The sequence below is a fragment of the Silene latifolia genome, chromosome X (genome assembly GCF_048544455.1).
Source record: "Silene latifolia isolate original U9 population chromosome X, ASM4854445v1, whole genome shotgun sequence".
NCBI lineage: Eukaryota > Viridiplantae > Streptophyta > Magnoliopsida > Caryophyllales > Caryophyllaceae > Silene > Silene latifolia.
The window spans coordinates 341,266,800-341,283,427 of record NC_133537.1 but is presented as its reverse complement, the minus strand read 5'-3'; the positions used below and the strand labels follow the sequence as shown (position 1 = coordinate 341,283,427).

Genomic DNA, 16,628 nt, shown 5'->3' with positions numbered 1-16,628 from the left:
ACCAATTAGGCTGAGACTTGGACCAAACAGAACCATATCCCACATATTTATGGACCCGAGCACTTAACCGGACCAAACCACTTTATAAACACGTCTTATTAGCAACTAAAATTTACACATCATCATGAAAGAAAACCCAACTCATTCACAATCTACTTGGTTAAAAGTAGACCTGGTAAAACTGAACCGACCTGTGATCCGAAAGTTCTTGGATAGATCCAAACTGATCTTATAGACCCAAAGTGATCCGATCAAGAAGTGATCTGACTCGAAATGACCTGATTTACCCAAAATGAGTTAATTAAGGGAAAATCATACCCAAAATGACCCAATTAACCCAAAATGGGTTAATTAAGGCAAAATCATACCCGAAATGACCCAAACGATCCGTCCCAACATAACCCAATCCGAAATGCCCTAACCCGAAATTGACCCGATAAATTGTTGACTCGAAAATAACCCGGCTCGAAGTGACCAACCCAAATGACCCATTTACCCGGACTTACAAGCCCAACATGTAGTTAATTAGGGCCTATTTAAGCCCAAAAATTGTTCCACAAGCCCAAGAAGTATATGCGTCGGCCAAACACAAAGATCACAAAGCTAAACCTTATCTACTTCAAGTGTTGTCTGTCCTTAATTTCACCAATATTCTCGTTAATGGTCGGTGGTACGTGGCAGTTTATCATTGGTTCAGAATTGTACCAGATTTCTACATGAATCTGGACCTTTGAAATTCACAATGCTCCTTAAAGTATCTTGATAGGATCGCAAAGTGGAACACTCGCGATCTAATTTAAAGCAAAACTCTTGTTTTTTTTTCTTTATTTTTATTGTATTGTAGCTCAATGCTCCACACGCCAATAAAGAGCGTGATTACACGGTCCGTTATTTATACTCCGTATATTTTTTATGTAAAATGAGTCATAAAGATAATATATTGACGGTATTCAGCACAATCGAGAGTACCAACTATTAAAACTTTACCAGCTTAGTTAGCTTACATTTACATTAGCTAACACAAATTCGAGCTAATTTTATATATCGTTGTTTCATTGGTAATTTTTGAAACCGATAAGGATCAAATATGTAATATTGTTAGTGTAATAATTTGTTTTGAACTAATATATTGATTGCGTTGTAACTCAATTACTTGTTATTTTTTTAACGAGGTTGTCTCACTGTAAAACAGTCTTAATTACTTATATTATAGAATGAGCTAAGGTTAGTTTCATGACGAGTTTATCACTTAATTTTCGCGTAAATAAATTGTAATTTTCAGTCTTTATATGGATGATGGATCTATTAGTAAAAAAAAGTAACCTAAATAATGACTTGGCATAGTTGAAAAATGACTCATTACCACACATTAACAATGACCTACAAATATAGACTAATCATATGATTATTTATTTCTCTTGTCACTAATCACTTGCTAAGTGTGTGGTTCTAATATAATCTAGAGACATCAAACATCCACGCATTACTATAAGAGCGTATGAATATAAGACACACCATCCAACATTATGTCACCGTCCAATTCAACATTTCCCATTAAAAAAATAAAAAATAAATAAAAAAGTCCCATTATTTATTTGTCCTATAAAGTCTACAATAATAGAAGTTGGCATCACTCTAGATATCATACGTACAAAAACCTCTCAAATCAAACTTCCATTACCACACATTTTTCATAAATCTCGCAATAAATAGATTCAAACCAGGTAAAACAACATATTACGAGCTAATATTAATATCTCAATTTCATAATTTCATAATAATAACATATTCAAACCAGGTAAAACAACATATTACGAGGGATATGGCAAGGTACGATAACAATTGGTACACACAATATTTATCGCCACCACCGGTCCAATTATGTTTTTTCATAACGGTTTTATTATTATTTTTAGGGTTTACATGGTACGTAAACTATGAATCCATGTTCGAGGATTTAATGGATCAAATTAAACTCTTCCTTATGATATTCCCTGTGTTACTACTAGTAGCACTCCATTGGCTTTCGAGTGGCGAAAATGAGCGAAAATTGTTCATCCCTTTCCCGGAACAAGACACCATTCATCGCGCCGGTGGTTCGCCGTGGGGTGTTGGTTTATTACTAGTGTTTCTCATGTTTATGATTTCTTATCATACTTCTATTAGGGAGAGTTGGTGGCCTTTGCTCTCTAAGTAATTAATTATCATCTTAACATGATAATTAGTTAATTCGAGCAAATTTCTTAGCCAGCAGCATATTCCTGAGAGCAGACGCGGCAAGGGGATTACTCACTGGATACTGTTATCGATGGTGGACTGCCCGGTGTAAGTAAAAAAATAAATATGATGATAATTAATCATGACTTTCATGATTATTGAGTTGGTAATTTGTGTAATTAGTATATTTGTAAAAATTAGATTTATGGGGTTTTGTACTTTTGTGTTAAGGTTTTGTGTTTTATGTCATGAGGACATAATATGTATGCATGAGCTTAGCTAGCTTTAAAGTGATTCGATTTTGTACGGTTTTTGTATCGATGTTGTCTACAAAAACTTCTCTATATATGTAAGATAAGTTTTTGAGCATATAATCAGACATTTGATGTTATATGTTTAATGTTTCACCTCATAACAAATTAAGCGTCTGGTACAAAACTCGTTACAATTGAAGCGTCTGGTACAAAACTCGTACTCCCTCCGTCCCGGTCAATTGTTGTCCTTTGGTTTTGGCACAAAGACCAAGAAAAGAGGAAGGGGTCAATTACTAAATAACAAGTGGAACAAATTGAGTGTGAATGATCAAATTGTTCATCAAGTTCATTCTTAAAATAGAAAGGACAACAACTCACTGAGACACCCCAATATGGAAAAGGACAACAAATGACCGGGACAGAGGGAGTATTAACCAAGTTATTTGTTATGAAACGAGAGATCATCTTTTAAGACAAGGAATTCAATAGGCATCAACACGAATACATTTCAAACTTTCCTTTTGGTTTATTATGAAGGCGATAAAAAATAGTAAAATCCCGTTTTCAATCCTGACACAGTAATTTCTTTACCAATAATTAAAAAACTCGAAAGATTACAAGTAAATGTAAACAAATGAATGGGACGGAAGGATCATTATCGAGTGACATCTTCGGTACTTAATTCCTAAGAATTGAAACTAGAACACCCACTGATTAAGTAAAGTGTATGGCTACTTTTACAGTAAATTTTAATGTTCCATTTCTTCACTGGGACAAAAGAAAAGGTTGACAATAAAGTGAAGGTCTGATCTAAAGTTAAAAGAATCACAGCATTTGTCCAAAAGCAATTTGTTATTTATCAATTATGAAATAGAATACATTAGTAGTAGACGTGGTAAAACGGGTCAACATGTCGGGTTCAGTCGGGTCAATTCGGGTCTCTCATTGAGTTCGGGTTAATTCGGGTCGGGCGGATCTTTTCGGGTTTCGAGTCTATTCCGGGTTTGTTGTCGGCTCTATTTCGGGTCAAGCGAGTCGGGTTATTTCAGGTGGGTCATTTTCGGGTCAACGAATAATAGTGAAAGTCATTTCAAGTCTCTTTGGTTCAATTAGAGTTATATTTTGCCGGGTCATTTTCAAGTTGGTGATTTCGGATCGGGTCATTTTCGCGTCGGGTCGGTTAGGGTCAAGAAAACTCGAGGCGGGTCACATTCGGGTTATGTAGTTCAGGTCACTTTGGGTCTCGGGTCAGTCTTTTCGGGTCGAATTACTTTTGCCAGGTCTATACATTACTCTCCCGAATAAACAGTATCACACTGTAAGACAATCTCATCCATTTGTATAAAAATCACTCTTTTATTAAGCAATAAATAAATGGATTTTTATAGCAAAAGAATTGTCTCACGGTGTGAGAGTTTTAAGACCGTCTTACGACTTGTGTGTAAACTCAGTTGTGATAGACTAAAAATAAGTTTGGAATAGCAACAATTAATGAGTTTATACACCTCTCAGAATTACAGAAACAATGACAATAATTTAACAGAAACAATTTTTAGGCTTTCAATGTTTTTGACTGATTAATACTTCGATCAATTGGTTACACAGCATCTTCAACAGTGGGAGCGAGTCTGACGGGAAAACCAGCCGGGAGGACCATAAGAGGTTGATTGTCGATCAACCCTTGGCTTGCGGAGGCAAGTGAATATCCCAAGGCACGTGCCACTGGGACTGCTACAGCATTTCCGACTTGAATATACCTCTCTTTCACAGGGCCCTTTAACTGATAGTAGTCCGGAAATCCTTGTAATCGAGCATTCTCCCTAATCGTGAGGACCCTATCTTGCGCGGGATGGCAGATTTTTTGGTTATGAGGTTCAGCCCTCGTAACCACGGTTGGTACCGTCTCGTCATACCATAACCTCCCAAATGGCCTGAACAGCAATATTGTTTTAGAAATCCAAGCACACACAGAAAAACAAAAATATACTAAAAGAAAATATACTAAGGGTGTGTTTGGATAGGAAAAAAAGGTGGGAAAGGGAGGGGAGTGGGAAGGAGGGAAGGGAAAGGAAGGGAAGGGGAGGGAGAATGAAGGAGGTGATTTTCCCTCCAAATCTTGCCTATGTTGGTAGGGAAATAATTTGCCTTGTAGGAGGGAAATGGAGGGATCCGTTTTCCCTCCCCTCCAAATCCTTCCACCTTCATTTTGCTAACCAAACGATAGATTTCTCATCCTTCCAATTCCCTCCCCTCCATTTTCCTCCAAATCCCTCAATCCAAACACATCCTTAGGGTGTGTCTGGATAGGGAAAGTGGAGGGAAATGAAGGGGAGAGGGAAGGAAGGAATAGAATGGGAGGTAAGGGAAGGGGAAGGGAAATTGGATGTGGGTGTTTGGATACAATTCCTTCCAAATCTTGCATATTGTGAAGAGATTTTGATTTGCCTTGGAGAAGGGAAAATAAATCTCTCCCTCTCCATTTCCCTCTACCCTTATTTGATATCTAAACAAAGGATTTTAAATCTCCTACACTCCCTCCCTTTCTTTTCCCTTCAAATCCCTCAATCCAAACATACCCCAAGGCCTTGTTTGGATAGGAAAAAAGGAGGGAAAGGAAAGGGAGGGGGAAGGAGGGAAGAGGAGGGGAGGGAGAACGAAGGAGATGATTTTTCCTCCAAATCTTGCTTATGTTGGTAGGGAAATAATTTGCCTTGTAGGAGGGAAATGGAGGGATCCATTTTCCCTCACCTCCAGATCCCTCTACCTTCATTTTGCTAACCAAACAACGGATTTCTCATCCTTCCAATTCCCTCCCCTCCCTTTTCCTCCAAATCCCTCAATCCAAACACACCCTAAAAGATAGCTGTCGAGATTGACATGGATCGCTTACTTGGATGAGGTTCCACCAACAAAGCTCATGGCATAATCCGGAACCTGTTCAAAGGAAGAAATAAAGTACGATTTAAATCTTGGCAATCGGCAACAGATTGTGTCAAGCTCTCGTAAATAAAAGTAACAGAACTTACTAATGGTTTCCCGGAAGGCAATAGCACCCTTTCTACGTCAGGGTCCCATTCAACCTTCTTATCTTGCCGCACGCGAACACCAGGGAAGTCTCTGAAATTTGCACCCTGAAAAAAAGCCTCGCCTTATTTAACTATTCCGTATAAGATTACTCAATATAGTTAAAAACGGAAAGTATTGACGCTTGACAGAAACTCATACCTTACGCTTAGGTACCCTGCAAACCCTTTGATAATCGTCAATATTCAGTTGTAGTGGACGGTGATCATATAATGTGGTAATCATTTCCGTCCCACCACCGATCATGGCTACAACAAGAAATTGACTCAGTTTTTAACAACCAAATGACTGAAAGAATAGCGAGCATTAGTCCTCAAGTGTTCATAGAAATGAACTTACCGTCTTTTGTCATTCTGATGAAACGTTGGAAATCAGTTTTTGGTTCATCACGATAAAGGATCTGATCACGAGTCTCATCGTTATTAACCTGCAATTCAGGCAAAACAATAGTTGTCTCAGCCAAATTCAAATCTAGACTACAGAAACAGCAAAAATGATGCAGAGCACTCGGAAATCAAAAGTAACATAAATTGGGAAAGCCATCCTATACTGAAAATGAACATATTCTTACAGGTGGGAGATCAGAGATGGCATCACCAAGGAAAAGCTTGTTCTCCAAATGATTAGCGTGGCCTTCAACATGTGCAACGGCATTCATCTGAAATGAGTAAAGTCGATCATCAATTGCCTAAATAGGTGAACTTTAAAAAAAAATGAATGCATAGACTGATAAATATGAGTAACCTCAAATTCAACTGGAGTAACGCCTCTGTAAACAACATCGTGTGTAGGCAACGGGTACTGAGGCAATTTCTGTACAGGGAAAATCCAAGAATCAAAATTTCTTGAACATTTAATTAATATGAATATCAATCTACATTGCATACAGAAACATACCTCAGAAGGCCGTGCACCCCAAAGGAACACACGCATGCGAAATTGGGGTAGACCATAGTAACCGGCTGCCATCATTCCTATGCGGGCTTGATAATTCATATCAACCATCTTTCCTAAAGCATATCTACCACAAAACCCATTGGAAAACTTAAGTAGATCGACCACGTTTTCCATTAAAACATACTTGGGCTTTAAATAATCGACAACATCCATATAACTGAGCAGTTGCTTGTTCTTAGGGTCTTCAAGAGGGCTCTCCTTATTTCGAAACCTGTTGAACCCACTTAATCCTTGGCAAGGTGGTCCTCCACAAATCACATCAACATCACCCTACAATCAATCAAAGAATAAAAATGTAAAGAATTGTAATCTGATACTTGAAAATCACTAGGATTCATTAACCATTGCAGGAAAGGACATACCGGTAAAGGCAATACCCTCTCTTGAAATCCCTTTCTCACAAATTCTCCAATGCTCTTCCAGCAGTTTCTGTGTTTAAAAATAAATTTATTAGAACAAAATGAAAATGTTGATTGCACAATTGTATGCCTCTACAAAGTTCAGGTTCATACCCTAGCCCGTCAACAGGTTCCCAAGTATCATAATCCGGACCATAACCCTTCCAGTGCACCTATATTGTTTGGTAAAATCACAGGTTTAGCAATAAGGACTATTATATCAACCATGTGTGGCTGTTTAACAGAATAAAAGTTCAAGCAGATTCAAGGATACCTTCAAATATAGGCCAGCCTTATTATTATCCTTGGGGTCACCGTAACAAATGCCAACAATTTGCTCCACTTCATACACTTCTTCATTGTCTCCGTCTTCTTCTTCAGATTCGTCTTCCGCATCATCTTCCCCATCCTCAACTCTCATAGCATCAACTATTTCGTGAGTATCACCGCTCTCAATCAACTTGTAGCTTGCACATAACCTCTTCCACTCTTTCAGTAGAGTCAAAAAGTCATCGACTGTTTCATTCCTTACCTGATTGTATTGAATAAAACTAGCAACTGATGAGCACTAAATTGAAACAACAAAATAACGCATCAAAGAAACGTATTCAAGGCATGTGTCTGTACCTCAGTCTCTGGATGATTGAGTTTAAGACTCTCACAAGCATACTTGTTGATGTCCACTGCCCATTTCTATCAGAACAAAAAGTAAAAATAAATATTTAGTGGGATTGAAAATAGTAAAACCTGAAGTAGCATAAATAAATTCAGCGCGTAGTGACTTACAGTGACAAGGTTGATGCCTTGCATGTTAGCACCCAAGCACAACCCCGTTGACATCGCACCACAACCAGAGTAGAGGTCTAACAACCGCATCTCAGGACGTGATACCTCGTCTACTTGATTCACTTCATCAATTCCGGCTTTCGTCTCATCCAGTCCACTAGATAAAGAAGAATGTGAATCGTCTGGCACCGGAACAGCTTCTGCAAACATGCTTAAAGTTATCTCATAGCAACAAATCAGCAGAACCCATTGGATAACAGTGTGAAGGTAGAGGAAGTCATACCATCTGTTGGGACAATGAAAGTAGAGTACGGCACCAAGTATTTCATATCATAGTAATAATCACACTCTGGGATTGCAGATTGCTTAGCAACAATGTCAAACTGGAATAAAAAAAACGAAAATACACCAATATCAGATATATGTAAGAGCATTTTATCAGCCAGAAAAAAATCAATGTTTAAAATAAATAAAGTAGAGTCGTAGGACTTACATTAGGTTTCACCCTAACTATCTTAATCTTCTCTATAAGACAGTCTAATGGATTATCATCTTGGATATCGGAAGGAAAAATGCGCTTCCCTTCCCTCAAAGTAAAGGCTTCTTTGATAACCTGACAAATAGCAAGGCAAATGAAGCATAAAGATTAATGAAAAAGAGCATGATACAAAACACTGAAACAGTTGTGAAGAAAGCTTCATGAAATTCACTCACTGTGTCCTTGGATCTGTAAGACCATTGTGCCCTGAAGTAGGGCAGCCCATCTACACCTTCAAATAGCTCCAGTATCTTACAGATATATGGTGGCATATTTTCTTCCGACTGCAAGATCAAATGACACATTAGCGCATTAGTGTTAAAGAAGGAGGTAGTCTGCTAGTTTCCATAAGAAACACAAATTCATAAAAATCTATACAACAGCCAAAATGCAAATGTCCTGAATTATTCAGGATTTCAGTTTGTACAAAGATTCACCGACACTAAGTCAGGACGTTGTATCTATCGACTTAATAGGTTGAAAACATATCATGGCACTTCTGACATAAAGAATGCAAAGGTCAAAATCATGTAAATCTGTGCAACACTAAAATAAGAATGCCATTCATGAGCTAGTTATACAAAGAATCATCAATTCAAAACCGGGTTGTCAAATCAGTTATTGATCTACTTAGTAATTTGGAAACATATCAGGACATTTCCAACTTAAAGAATGCAATCATCAAAATCATGTAAGCCTAAGCAACACCAAAATTAGAATGACATTAAAAAATCTAGTTGTAGAAAGATTCATCAATGCCAAATCCGGTTATCCAAAATCCAAATCAAGTTATTGATCAACTTATTAAGTTAGAAAGAATGCAATCATCAAAATCATGAAAATCTACGCATCATCAAAATAAGAATGTCATTAAAACTCTAGTTATACAAAGATTCATCAATGCAAAATCAGGTTGTTTGAATCCAAGTTATTGATCTACATATCAAGTTGGAAAAATATCATAACATTTCCAACAAAAAGACTGCAACACACAAATGTGACATTGGATATTCAATTTAAGTGTAAGCATAAGTATGCATACGAGGTAACTAACTCTGAACTGTAGAAATATGAAATCTTTCGAGTTAAACAGTATTCAAAACTACGGACAACAACATAAAACTATAAAGCTCAGTGATCAGTACTCAAACTCGTCAACAATTACACCTGAATCTTGCAACAGATGGCAGGCTGTATGAACAAAAAACAATATTTTTGAAATTAATTGTGAAATTTGACGATTACCGCAACATGAGCATCATCATTCAGTTCAAAAATGTGTCCATCAACCTCGGCCTTCAAATAGTGGCGTTTAGCCAGCACAATGTCATCATCTCCCCCCGAACTGCCAAAATTCAGAATCAATATCAGAAAAAAGAACTTCTCATAGGTTTAGATACATTCATGTTTCAAAATTAAATCAAACAGGCAAAAAGGTAACAACTTTAGCAAGACTACTTACGTTTTCAAGCTCTTTCCCCGCGAATCCTGTTGCAACGAAATGCAGTATAAATTAGCAACAGATTATAATGGGGAAAATATAAAGTAAATACTCTAATCCACAATAATTCTATCTTTAAGATGCCTAATACACAATATCAAAATACTAATCTCAGGTTCATGTCATCTTATTCGATTATTTAACCCTCTACATTGCATTAATTCATCAGAAAATGTCACATCCAGTCAAATATTCCTACATTGATGAATAAAATCAAAAAAATGGAAACGATGGTAACTTTCATCATTCCAAATTTCCAATTGATATTATCTCAACTTTATGTCATCTTATTCGATTAATTAACCTTCCACATTACATTAATTCATCAAAAACCGTCACAAATCGAGCCAAATTTTCCTACATTGATGAATAAATTCCAAAAAATTGCAAAAAAATAATACTTTGGTCGTTCCAATTGATAGTTTACACAATATTTTGTAAAACGTAAACAATCAAATGAAACAAAGACTTCATTTTTAGAAATCATCGCAAGCAATCCTTCAAAACTAACCCCTAAAGAAAATAAGTGAGCAGAATTCCAATTGATAGTCTATAAACAATCTATGGCAAGCAATCCTTCAAAACTAACCCCTAAACAAAAAAGTGAGCAGAATTCCAATTGATATAGTCTAGGCGATATTTTGTAAAACGTAAACAATCAAATAATACAAAGACTACATTTTTAGAAACATCACAAACAATCCTTCAAAACTAACCCCTAAAGAAAATAAGTGAGCAGAAATCTAATTGATAGACTACCGGATATTTTGCAAAACGTAAACAATCAAATGAAATAAAGACTACATTTTTAGAAATCATCGCAAGCAATCCTTCAAAACTAACTCCTACAGAAAATAAGTGAGCAGAATTCCAATTGATAGTCTACACGATATTTTGTAAAATCGTAAACAATCCTTCAAAACTAACCCCTAAGAAAACGAGTAAGCAGAAATTTAAAAAAATGTAACCCGTAACAAATGACTGAGACGTAGCAATTTGTAAAACGTAAACAATTAAATGAAACAAACAAAGACCACAGCTTCAAAACCTAAACAAAAAGCGGAATTTTGAGAAAAGTAAACAAATGACTGAGACGGAAAGAGTAATAACCGTATCAGGATAACGATGAGGCCAGCGTTCCCTAGCAACATCATCAGAAACCGGATCTCCGAGAAACCGACAATTAAGATCTTCCTCTTTTTTAACATTTTTCCTCGAAATCCTCCTCGGTTCAATCGGCGAAGATTCTTCTTCCTTAACCACATCAGCAGCAGCAGCAGTAGCAGAATCTGCTACTGCTACTCCCATCATAATCTCATCCGCTTCCGCCTCCATCGCCGCTTCTAAACTCGGAGTACTAACATCCATAACTTCCTCAGCATTTTCGACAGCAGGGGAAGTAACGGTCTTTCGTTTCTTAGAACTGGCGGATCGGGTGGATGTGGATGCGGATGCGGTGGATGGGGATCCGGTTTTCGATGTTTTTCGCTTCGCCATTGGGTCGGAAACGGACCGGACCGGGAGAGTTGAGAGAGTGTGTGTGTGGGGGAAGTGGAAGAGAGAGGGGCGGCGATAATGAAGGAAGTGGAAAAGGTGAGAGTGTGAGGGTTGGTAATTTATAGAGGAGTGGGGATAATTGGGGATTTGGGGGGAAGTATGGAATATTGTATATTGAACTAAGCGGGAAAGTATTTTCGCGATTATTTGGTGGGATATTTGTATGTTTGAATCGATTGCCTAGACTTCTAGGTTTCTAGCCATCATATCATAGGAAATCATAGTTTAAATTCAAATTGTTATTTCGGTCCGATGAGCTTTGAACCTGAGACTCTCGAAATATTATTATGTATTTTAAGATATTTTAGCTGACTCAATATCGATTGGTACTTTTTCTAATAGTGTTCCGATAATTACTCTTTACGGAGTTTGTTTTTGTAAATCAAAGATAGATAAATGATGTTAGACGGTTGGTTTAAGAGAAATTATTGAATCGTATAAGGAGCGGAATATGTGTTGTGTTTGTACTTAAGTTGTACTTAAGCTGTATAATTGACTCGGTTTGTAAGGATATTAATTTGTTAGTGTTTCGTTTGATACTTTTTACAGAGTACGTTTCTGCAAATCGATGAGACATAAACGGTGCTAAGATGACGGTTTCATCGAGTAAGTAAGAGTGACAGTGTTGAGTCATATATGGAATCTTGTATCGATGTTTTTGATGTGTATATTTGGGAAGTATTGAACGAGTAATTGGAGATTTGTGTTTTTTTTTTCTAAATAATTATCAAAGATTTAATGAGATCGGTTACTTAGTGAGTTTATTTGACTTCATAATGTCGATAACGGTTACCGTTATAGTTGCGTAGATAGATATCTCGTGCAGGTGTTATACTTTGTATATGTCATGAATTAAATTCCAATTTATATGGATAACCTCGTCGAAGTTATTGTCGATTCAACGTTACAAGTTGTGTGCATTAGAGGTGGAAATGGATGAGTTGGGGTCAGGTAAACCTTCATCCATCATTCATCTATCTTTGTTGTGGAAAATCTTGTTTTTTGTGCCCTAATTTTTATAATTCTTTCTTCAGTAATAACTAGAAACTCCTTAATAATTTTCTTTTTCCGGTCTTTATTCACAAGGATAACGTAGAACACAAATTCTTATTTAAAAAATGTGTACTTAAGGGTGTTCATTGACCTTGGTCCTGGACCGAACCGGACCAGAACAAACTCTTTGAACTGAAGACCAGATAAGGGTTAAATGGTGGACCGAGGACCAACCATATTAGTATTAGTCTGGCCTTGTCTGGACTAGACTAGAAAAACGCGTGGACCCAACCGAATATGATTATCATCGACATGATGTAGTATATAAAATTAGAACTTAAGAAGTTCGTAACAAACAAAATAAACAACATTTTCTTCTTACTGTATTTAAGCACAAAATTACATATTGTATCTTATAATATATGTAAAGAAAATAATAAAAAATCCTCTATTTACTAAATGAATAGGTGAAACTCTAAATTTTCCCGCCTAAAAATATTTCCTAAAATAAGGTTTAGTTTTTTTAACATATTTTATACGTATGGTGAGCTATAATACACATAATCTTTTAGATTTATATATTTTTGTCATTTAGTATTTAACATTTTATACAAATTTATCTGCAGTCTTTTCATGATATAAAAAAGAATTCATTTTTTTTGTTTAAAGAATCATACGATAAAATTCATTGATTTTTTATGATAAAAACTTGCGGCTAAATATATATTATCAGTAAAATTTTATAAAATTACACTATTAATCTCTCGATAAAAGAAAAACTTTCATTGAAATACTCATTTCATGCTTGATACGATTTTGATTTTGAATTTTCAGATCAAAATATAACGATGAGAAACGTAAAAATAAAAAAGATTAGTTAATTTAAATTTCAAAAATAATACACTAAAATGGTAAAGTCTATATATATTGTGCATATAGTGCACGAGATCTAAACTAGTTAAATCAATAATGTTACAATTTTAAAGATTAGTTTGTTATTTAAGTTAAGTTTATGGTTCAGTCCACGGTCCATTCGATTTGGTCCAAGAGCGAAGACCAAAGTAAAGTGAATAGGTATATCGTGGATCAGACTAAATGGTCCAGTCCGGTTTGGAATTTGGTCCGAACCATATAGTGAGCAAACATAGGTGTATCCGTCTTAAGATTAGGACGACTTGAGCAATATGGATAAGACAAAAGCATAATTTATAAGGATTATCAACAGATTTGTCTTATATGCTAAAGTGAAATGATATTTGACCTGTTTTATTATTAAAACGGATATTTTTGTCTTTCGCGAAAAGTAAGGAAAACTAATTAAACCTAGTTTCATTTACTCATAAGAAAAATCTTCACAACCGTATGGCATTGTGGAAAAATAAAAAAATAAAAATAATATTCCTTTCATTTTCATATTCTTCCCATTTTTATAGAGGTCCAACTCGACTATAAATATATTGGACAATAATTTCTGTAATACATAAAACTAAAATATTTACATTTATTATTAAGTCATCTTTGACAAAATATTATTTTCGACAAAAAGACGTACTCACATTCACCTATCGGAAGTTAGTCTTGCTTAAAATGACACTATCCGTCTAAAGCTTAAAATAGATCAAATATCCCCGACATATAAGGGATAGGACAAACTTTTTACCTTTTACAGAGTACCTCTTACAGCCCATTTTACTTTTGTCCTATTAGGCAGTGTTTTATTTGGCTGAAAAAAGCTTAGCTGAACTTTGCTAATAATGTTGAACTAAACTGAATGAAGCTGAACTAAACTGAAGTAAGAGTTAATTTGTGAAAACTGAAAAGATTTGCTGAACCTGAACGGAACTGGTCTGAATAACACTTAATTGGATTGAAATAAGCTAAAATTAAATCCAAAAAACAAGGTCAATTCCACATAAATATACCCGTTTTAAATTTAAAACAGATACTCCCTCCCAGTCACTATAATGTTCCCTCTTTCCCAAAACGGATTATTCAAGTAATGTTCCCCTTTCTATTTTTAGAAACTTTTACTCTTATTTTATTCATTCCTCTCTCCTATCACCAAACCCCACACAACTCTTTTACTCCTATTTTATTACTTTCCTTTATGTTTTGGCCCACAATTCTTTATTTAACTACTAATAATTCATCCCTCTCTCCCATCACCAACCCCACACAACTCTTTTACTCCTATTTTAATACTTTTCCTTAAGTATCGTGCCATTATCAAAGGGGAACATTATAACGACTGAGAGGGAGTAGTACATATCTTAAACAAGAATTTGGGTCGGAAATTATGGTCAAACTATTATCCTGGACAGTTTGAAAAAGCAAATGGAAAAAAAAGGAAAGAAAATAAAAAACCATGATCTAATCTTATCTGATTAGCTTTCAAACTTTATTTCCAACCAAGGAAGAAAATGATATCGATAACATCCCTCTCGTTATCCTCCATCCCAACCTTCCTACTCCATCGTCCTTCAACTCACATACCAAAATGCACACTCACCACCACAAACACAAACACAAACCCGACTACCGAAACAATCGTTATTGGCGGAGGCCTCGCGGGTCTATCCGCGGCCACACACCTGCATTCCGCCAAAATCCCTTTCATCCTCCTCGAATCGTCCGATGACGTAGGCGGACGTGTCCGAACCGATACTCTCGACGGTTTCCTCCTTGATCGCGGTTTTCAAATATTTATCACTTCTTACCCTGAATGCCGCAAGCTTCTTGATTACTCTTCCTTGAACCTCAAGAAATTCTTCTCTGGTGCACGTATTTATTATAATAATCAGTTTTATACTGTTGCTGATCCGTTTCGGCATTTGATTCCGTCTTTAACTTCGTTAACTAATCCAATTGGCTCTGTTTTCGATAAATTGCGGATTTTTTTAACTACGGTTAGGGTTTTGAGCAAATCGAATGACGACATTTTTCGAGATGATGAAGTTACGGTGTTTGAGTATTTGAGGAGTAGTGGATTTTCGGTTGAGATTATTGATCGGTTTTTTCGACCGTTTTTTGGCGGGATTTTTTTCGATACGGAGCTCGAGACGACGTCGAGATTGTTTGAATTCGTGTTTAGGTGTCTTGCGTTGGGGGATAATACGCTTCCGGAGAAAGGCATTGGTGAAATTCCGAGGCAATTGGCGGATAAATTGCCGGGAAATTCGGTTAGGTTGAACACAAAGGTGGTTTCGGTGGAGGAGAATGGCGGCGGTGCGGTGGTTGTGAGGTTAGAAAACGGGGAGGAGTTGGTTAGCGAGGCCGGGGTGATTTTGGCGGTTGAGGAACCGGAAGTAAAAAGACTTTTGGCACGAGTTTTGACCGAGAATGTTGAAAAAGATAACAAACCGTGTCGTAGTACGGTTTGTTTGTATTTTTCAACCGACCGGGATAAAGTACCCACGGTTGATCCAATTTTGTACTTGAATGGGTCAGGTCGAGGTATAGTGAATAACATGTTCTTTGCTACTAATGTAGCCAAGTCATATGGTTCGCTCAATAAAGCATTAGTTTCGGTGACTTTAATTGGATTGTATGATGATGTGTCTGATCAGGAGTTAATTAGTCGTGTACTACAAGAATTATCGAGTTGGTTTGGGGAGAGTGTAGTTCGGGAGTGGAAGTACTTGAGGACTTATCGGATTCGATTTGCTCAACCGAACCAAAGCCCGCCAACAAATTTGATGAAGAGTCCAAGGGTTGGTTCGAGGTTGTACTTATGTGGTGATTATCAAACTAGTGCAACATTTGATGGGGCGTTGGCTTCGGGTCGACGGGTTGTTGAGGCTTTGCTTGAAGACAAAGCACTTAATCGTTTTTCTGTTAAGGCGTAAATTTATTTCATTAATAATATCAAGATGTAAATGATGTTTGTACAAGTAATAGTGACATTTTTATATTTATCGACAAATTGATTCCATACTTTTGGACTTAGAGATTTTAAAACAATTGCAATTTTTATGACCTTAACTAAAAATATACAATTTAAATGATTATGTCCTTAGTGTCACAATTGCTACTCCTTACAAATAACAACATACTCCGTATTGATTATGAGCTAAAAGGGTCATAAGCTTTTTTGTTAGCTAAAATGATCATGTGTTAAGGTATGCCTGCCCCTCCATACTTATGATCCTTCATGCCCGGGTGTAATTATTTGTGGTTACAACGTACATATGCTCTATCTAAACAGTGGATAAGTAGATTTAGTAAAGCTAACCCGAGTCGAATTATATAGATTGACTATACCTCACAAACATATCAAGTTGTGTTAAATTCGTATTCCTGTCACATACTCACATTTCAATAGGTCACAAACTCTTAAACACAAT

At 36.4% G+C, this 16,628-nt stretch overlaps 2 protein-coding genes across 2 annotated transcripts; one reads left to right on the top strand and one right to left on the bottom strand.

Annotated features, from left to right (window-relative positions):
* Positions 1 to 3,930: 3,930 nt before the first annotated feature.
* On the bottom strand, positions 3,931 to 11,420 carry LOC141619487 (DNA (cytosine-5)-methyltransferase CMT3-like). The gene is made up of 19 exons (XM_074436504.1): positions 10,846 to 11,420; positions 9,697 to 9,722; positions 9,480 to 9,579; positions 8,411 to 8,518; positions 8,190 to 8,309; positions 7,980 to 8,079; positions 7,697 to 7,896; positions 7,538 to 7,603; positions 7,185 to 7,442; positions 7,025 to 7,083; positions 6,875 to 6,941; positions 6,453 to 6,782; positions 6,300 to 6,368; positions 6,127 to 6,213; positions 5,895 to 5,982; positions 5,697 to 5,803; positions 5,498 to 5,602; positions 5,362 to 5,405; positions 3,931 to 4,402 (listed from the first exon to the last, which is right to left on the bottom strand). Exons 1-19 carry the CDS (start codon positions 11,230 to 11,232, stop codon positions 4,069 to 4,071), a joined length of 2,655 nt encoding a protein of 884 aa, XP_074292605.1. The 5' UTR covers positions 11,233 to 11,420; the 3' UTR covers positions 3,931 to 4,068.
* Positions 11,421 to 14,632: 3,212 nt separating this feature from the next.
* LOC141619488 (15-cis-phytoene desaturase, chloroplastic/chromoplastic) lies at positions 14,633 to 16,207 on the top strand. The gene has a single exon (XM_074436505.1). The coding sequence runs from the start codon at positions 14,706 to 14,708 to the stop codon at positions 16,128 to 16,130; it is 1,425 nt and encodes a 474-aa protein (XP_074292606.1). The 5' UTR covers positions 14,633 to 14,705; the 3' UTR covers positions 16,131 to 16,207.
* Positions 16,208 to 16,628: the final 421 nt, after the last annotated feature.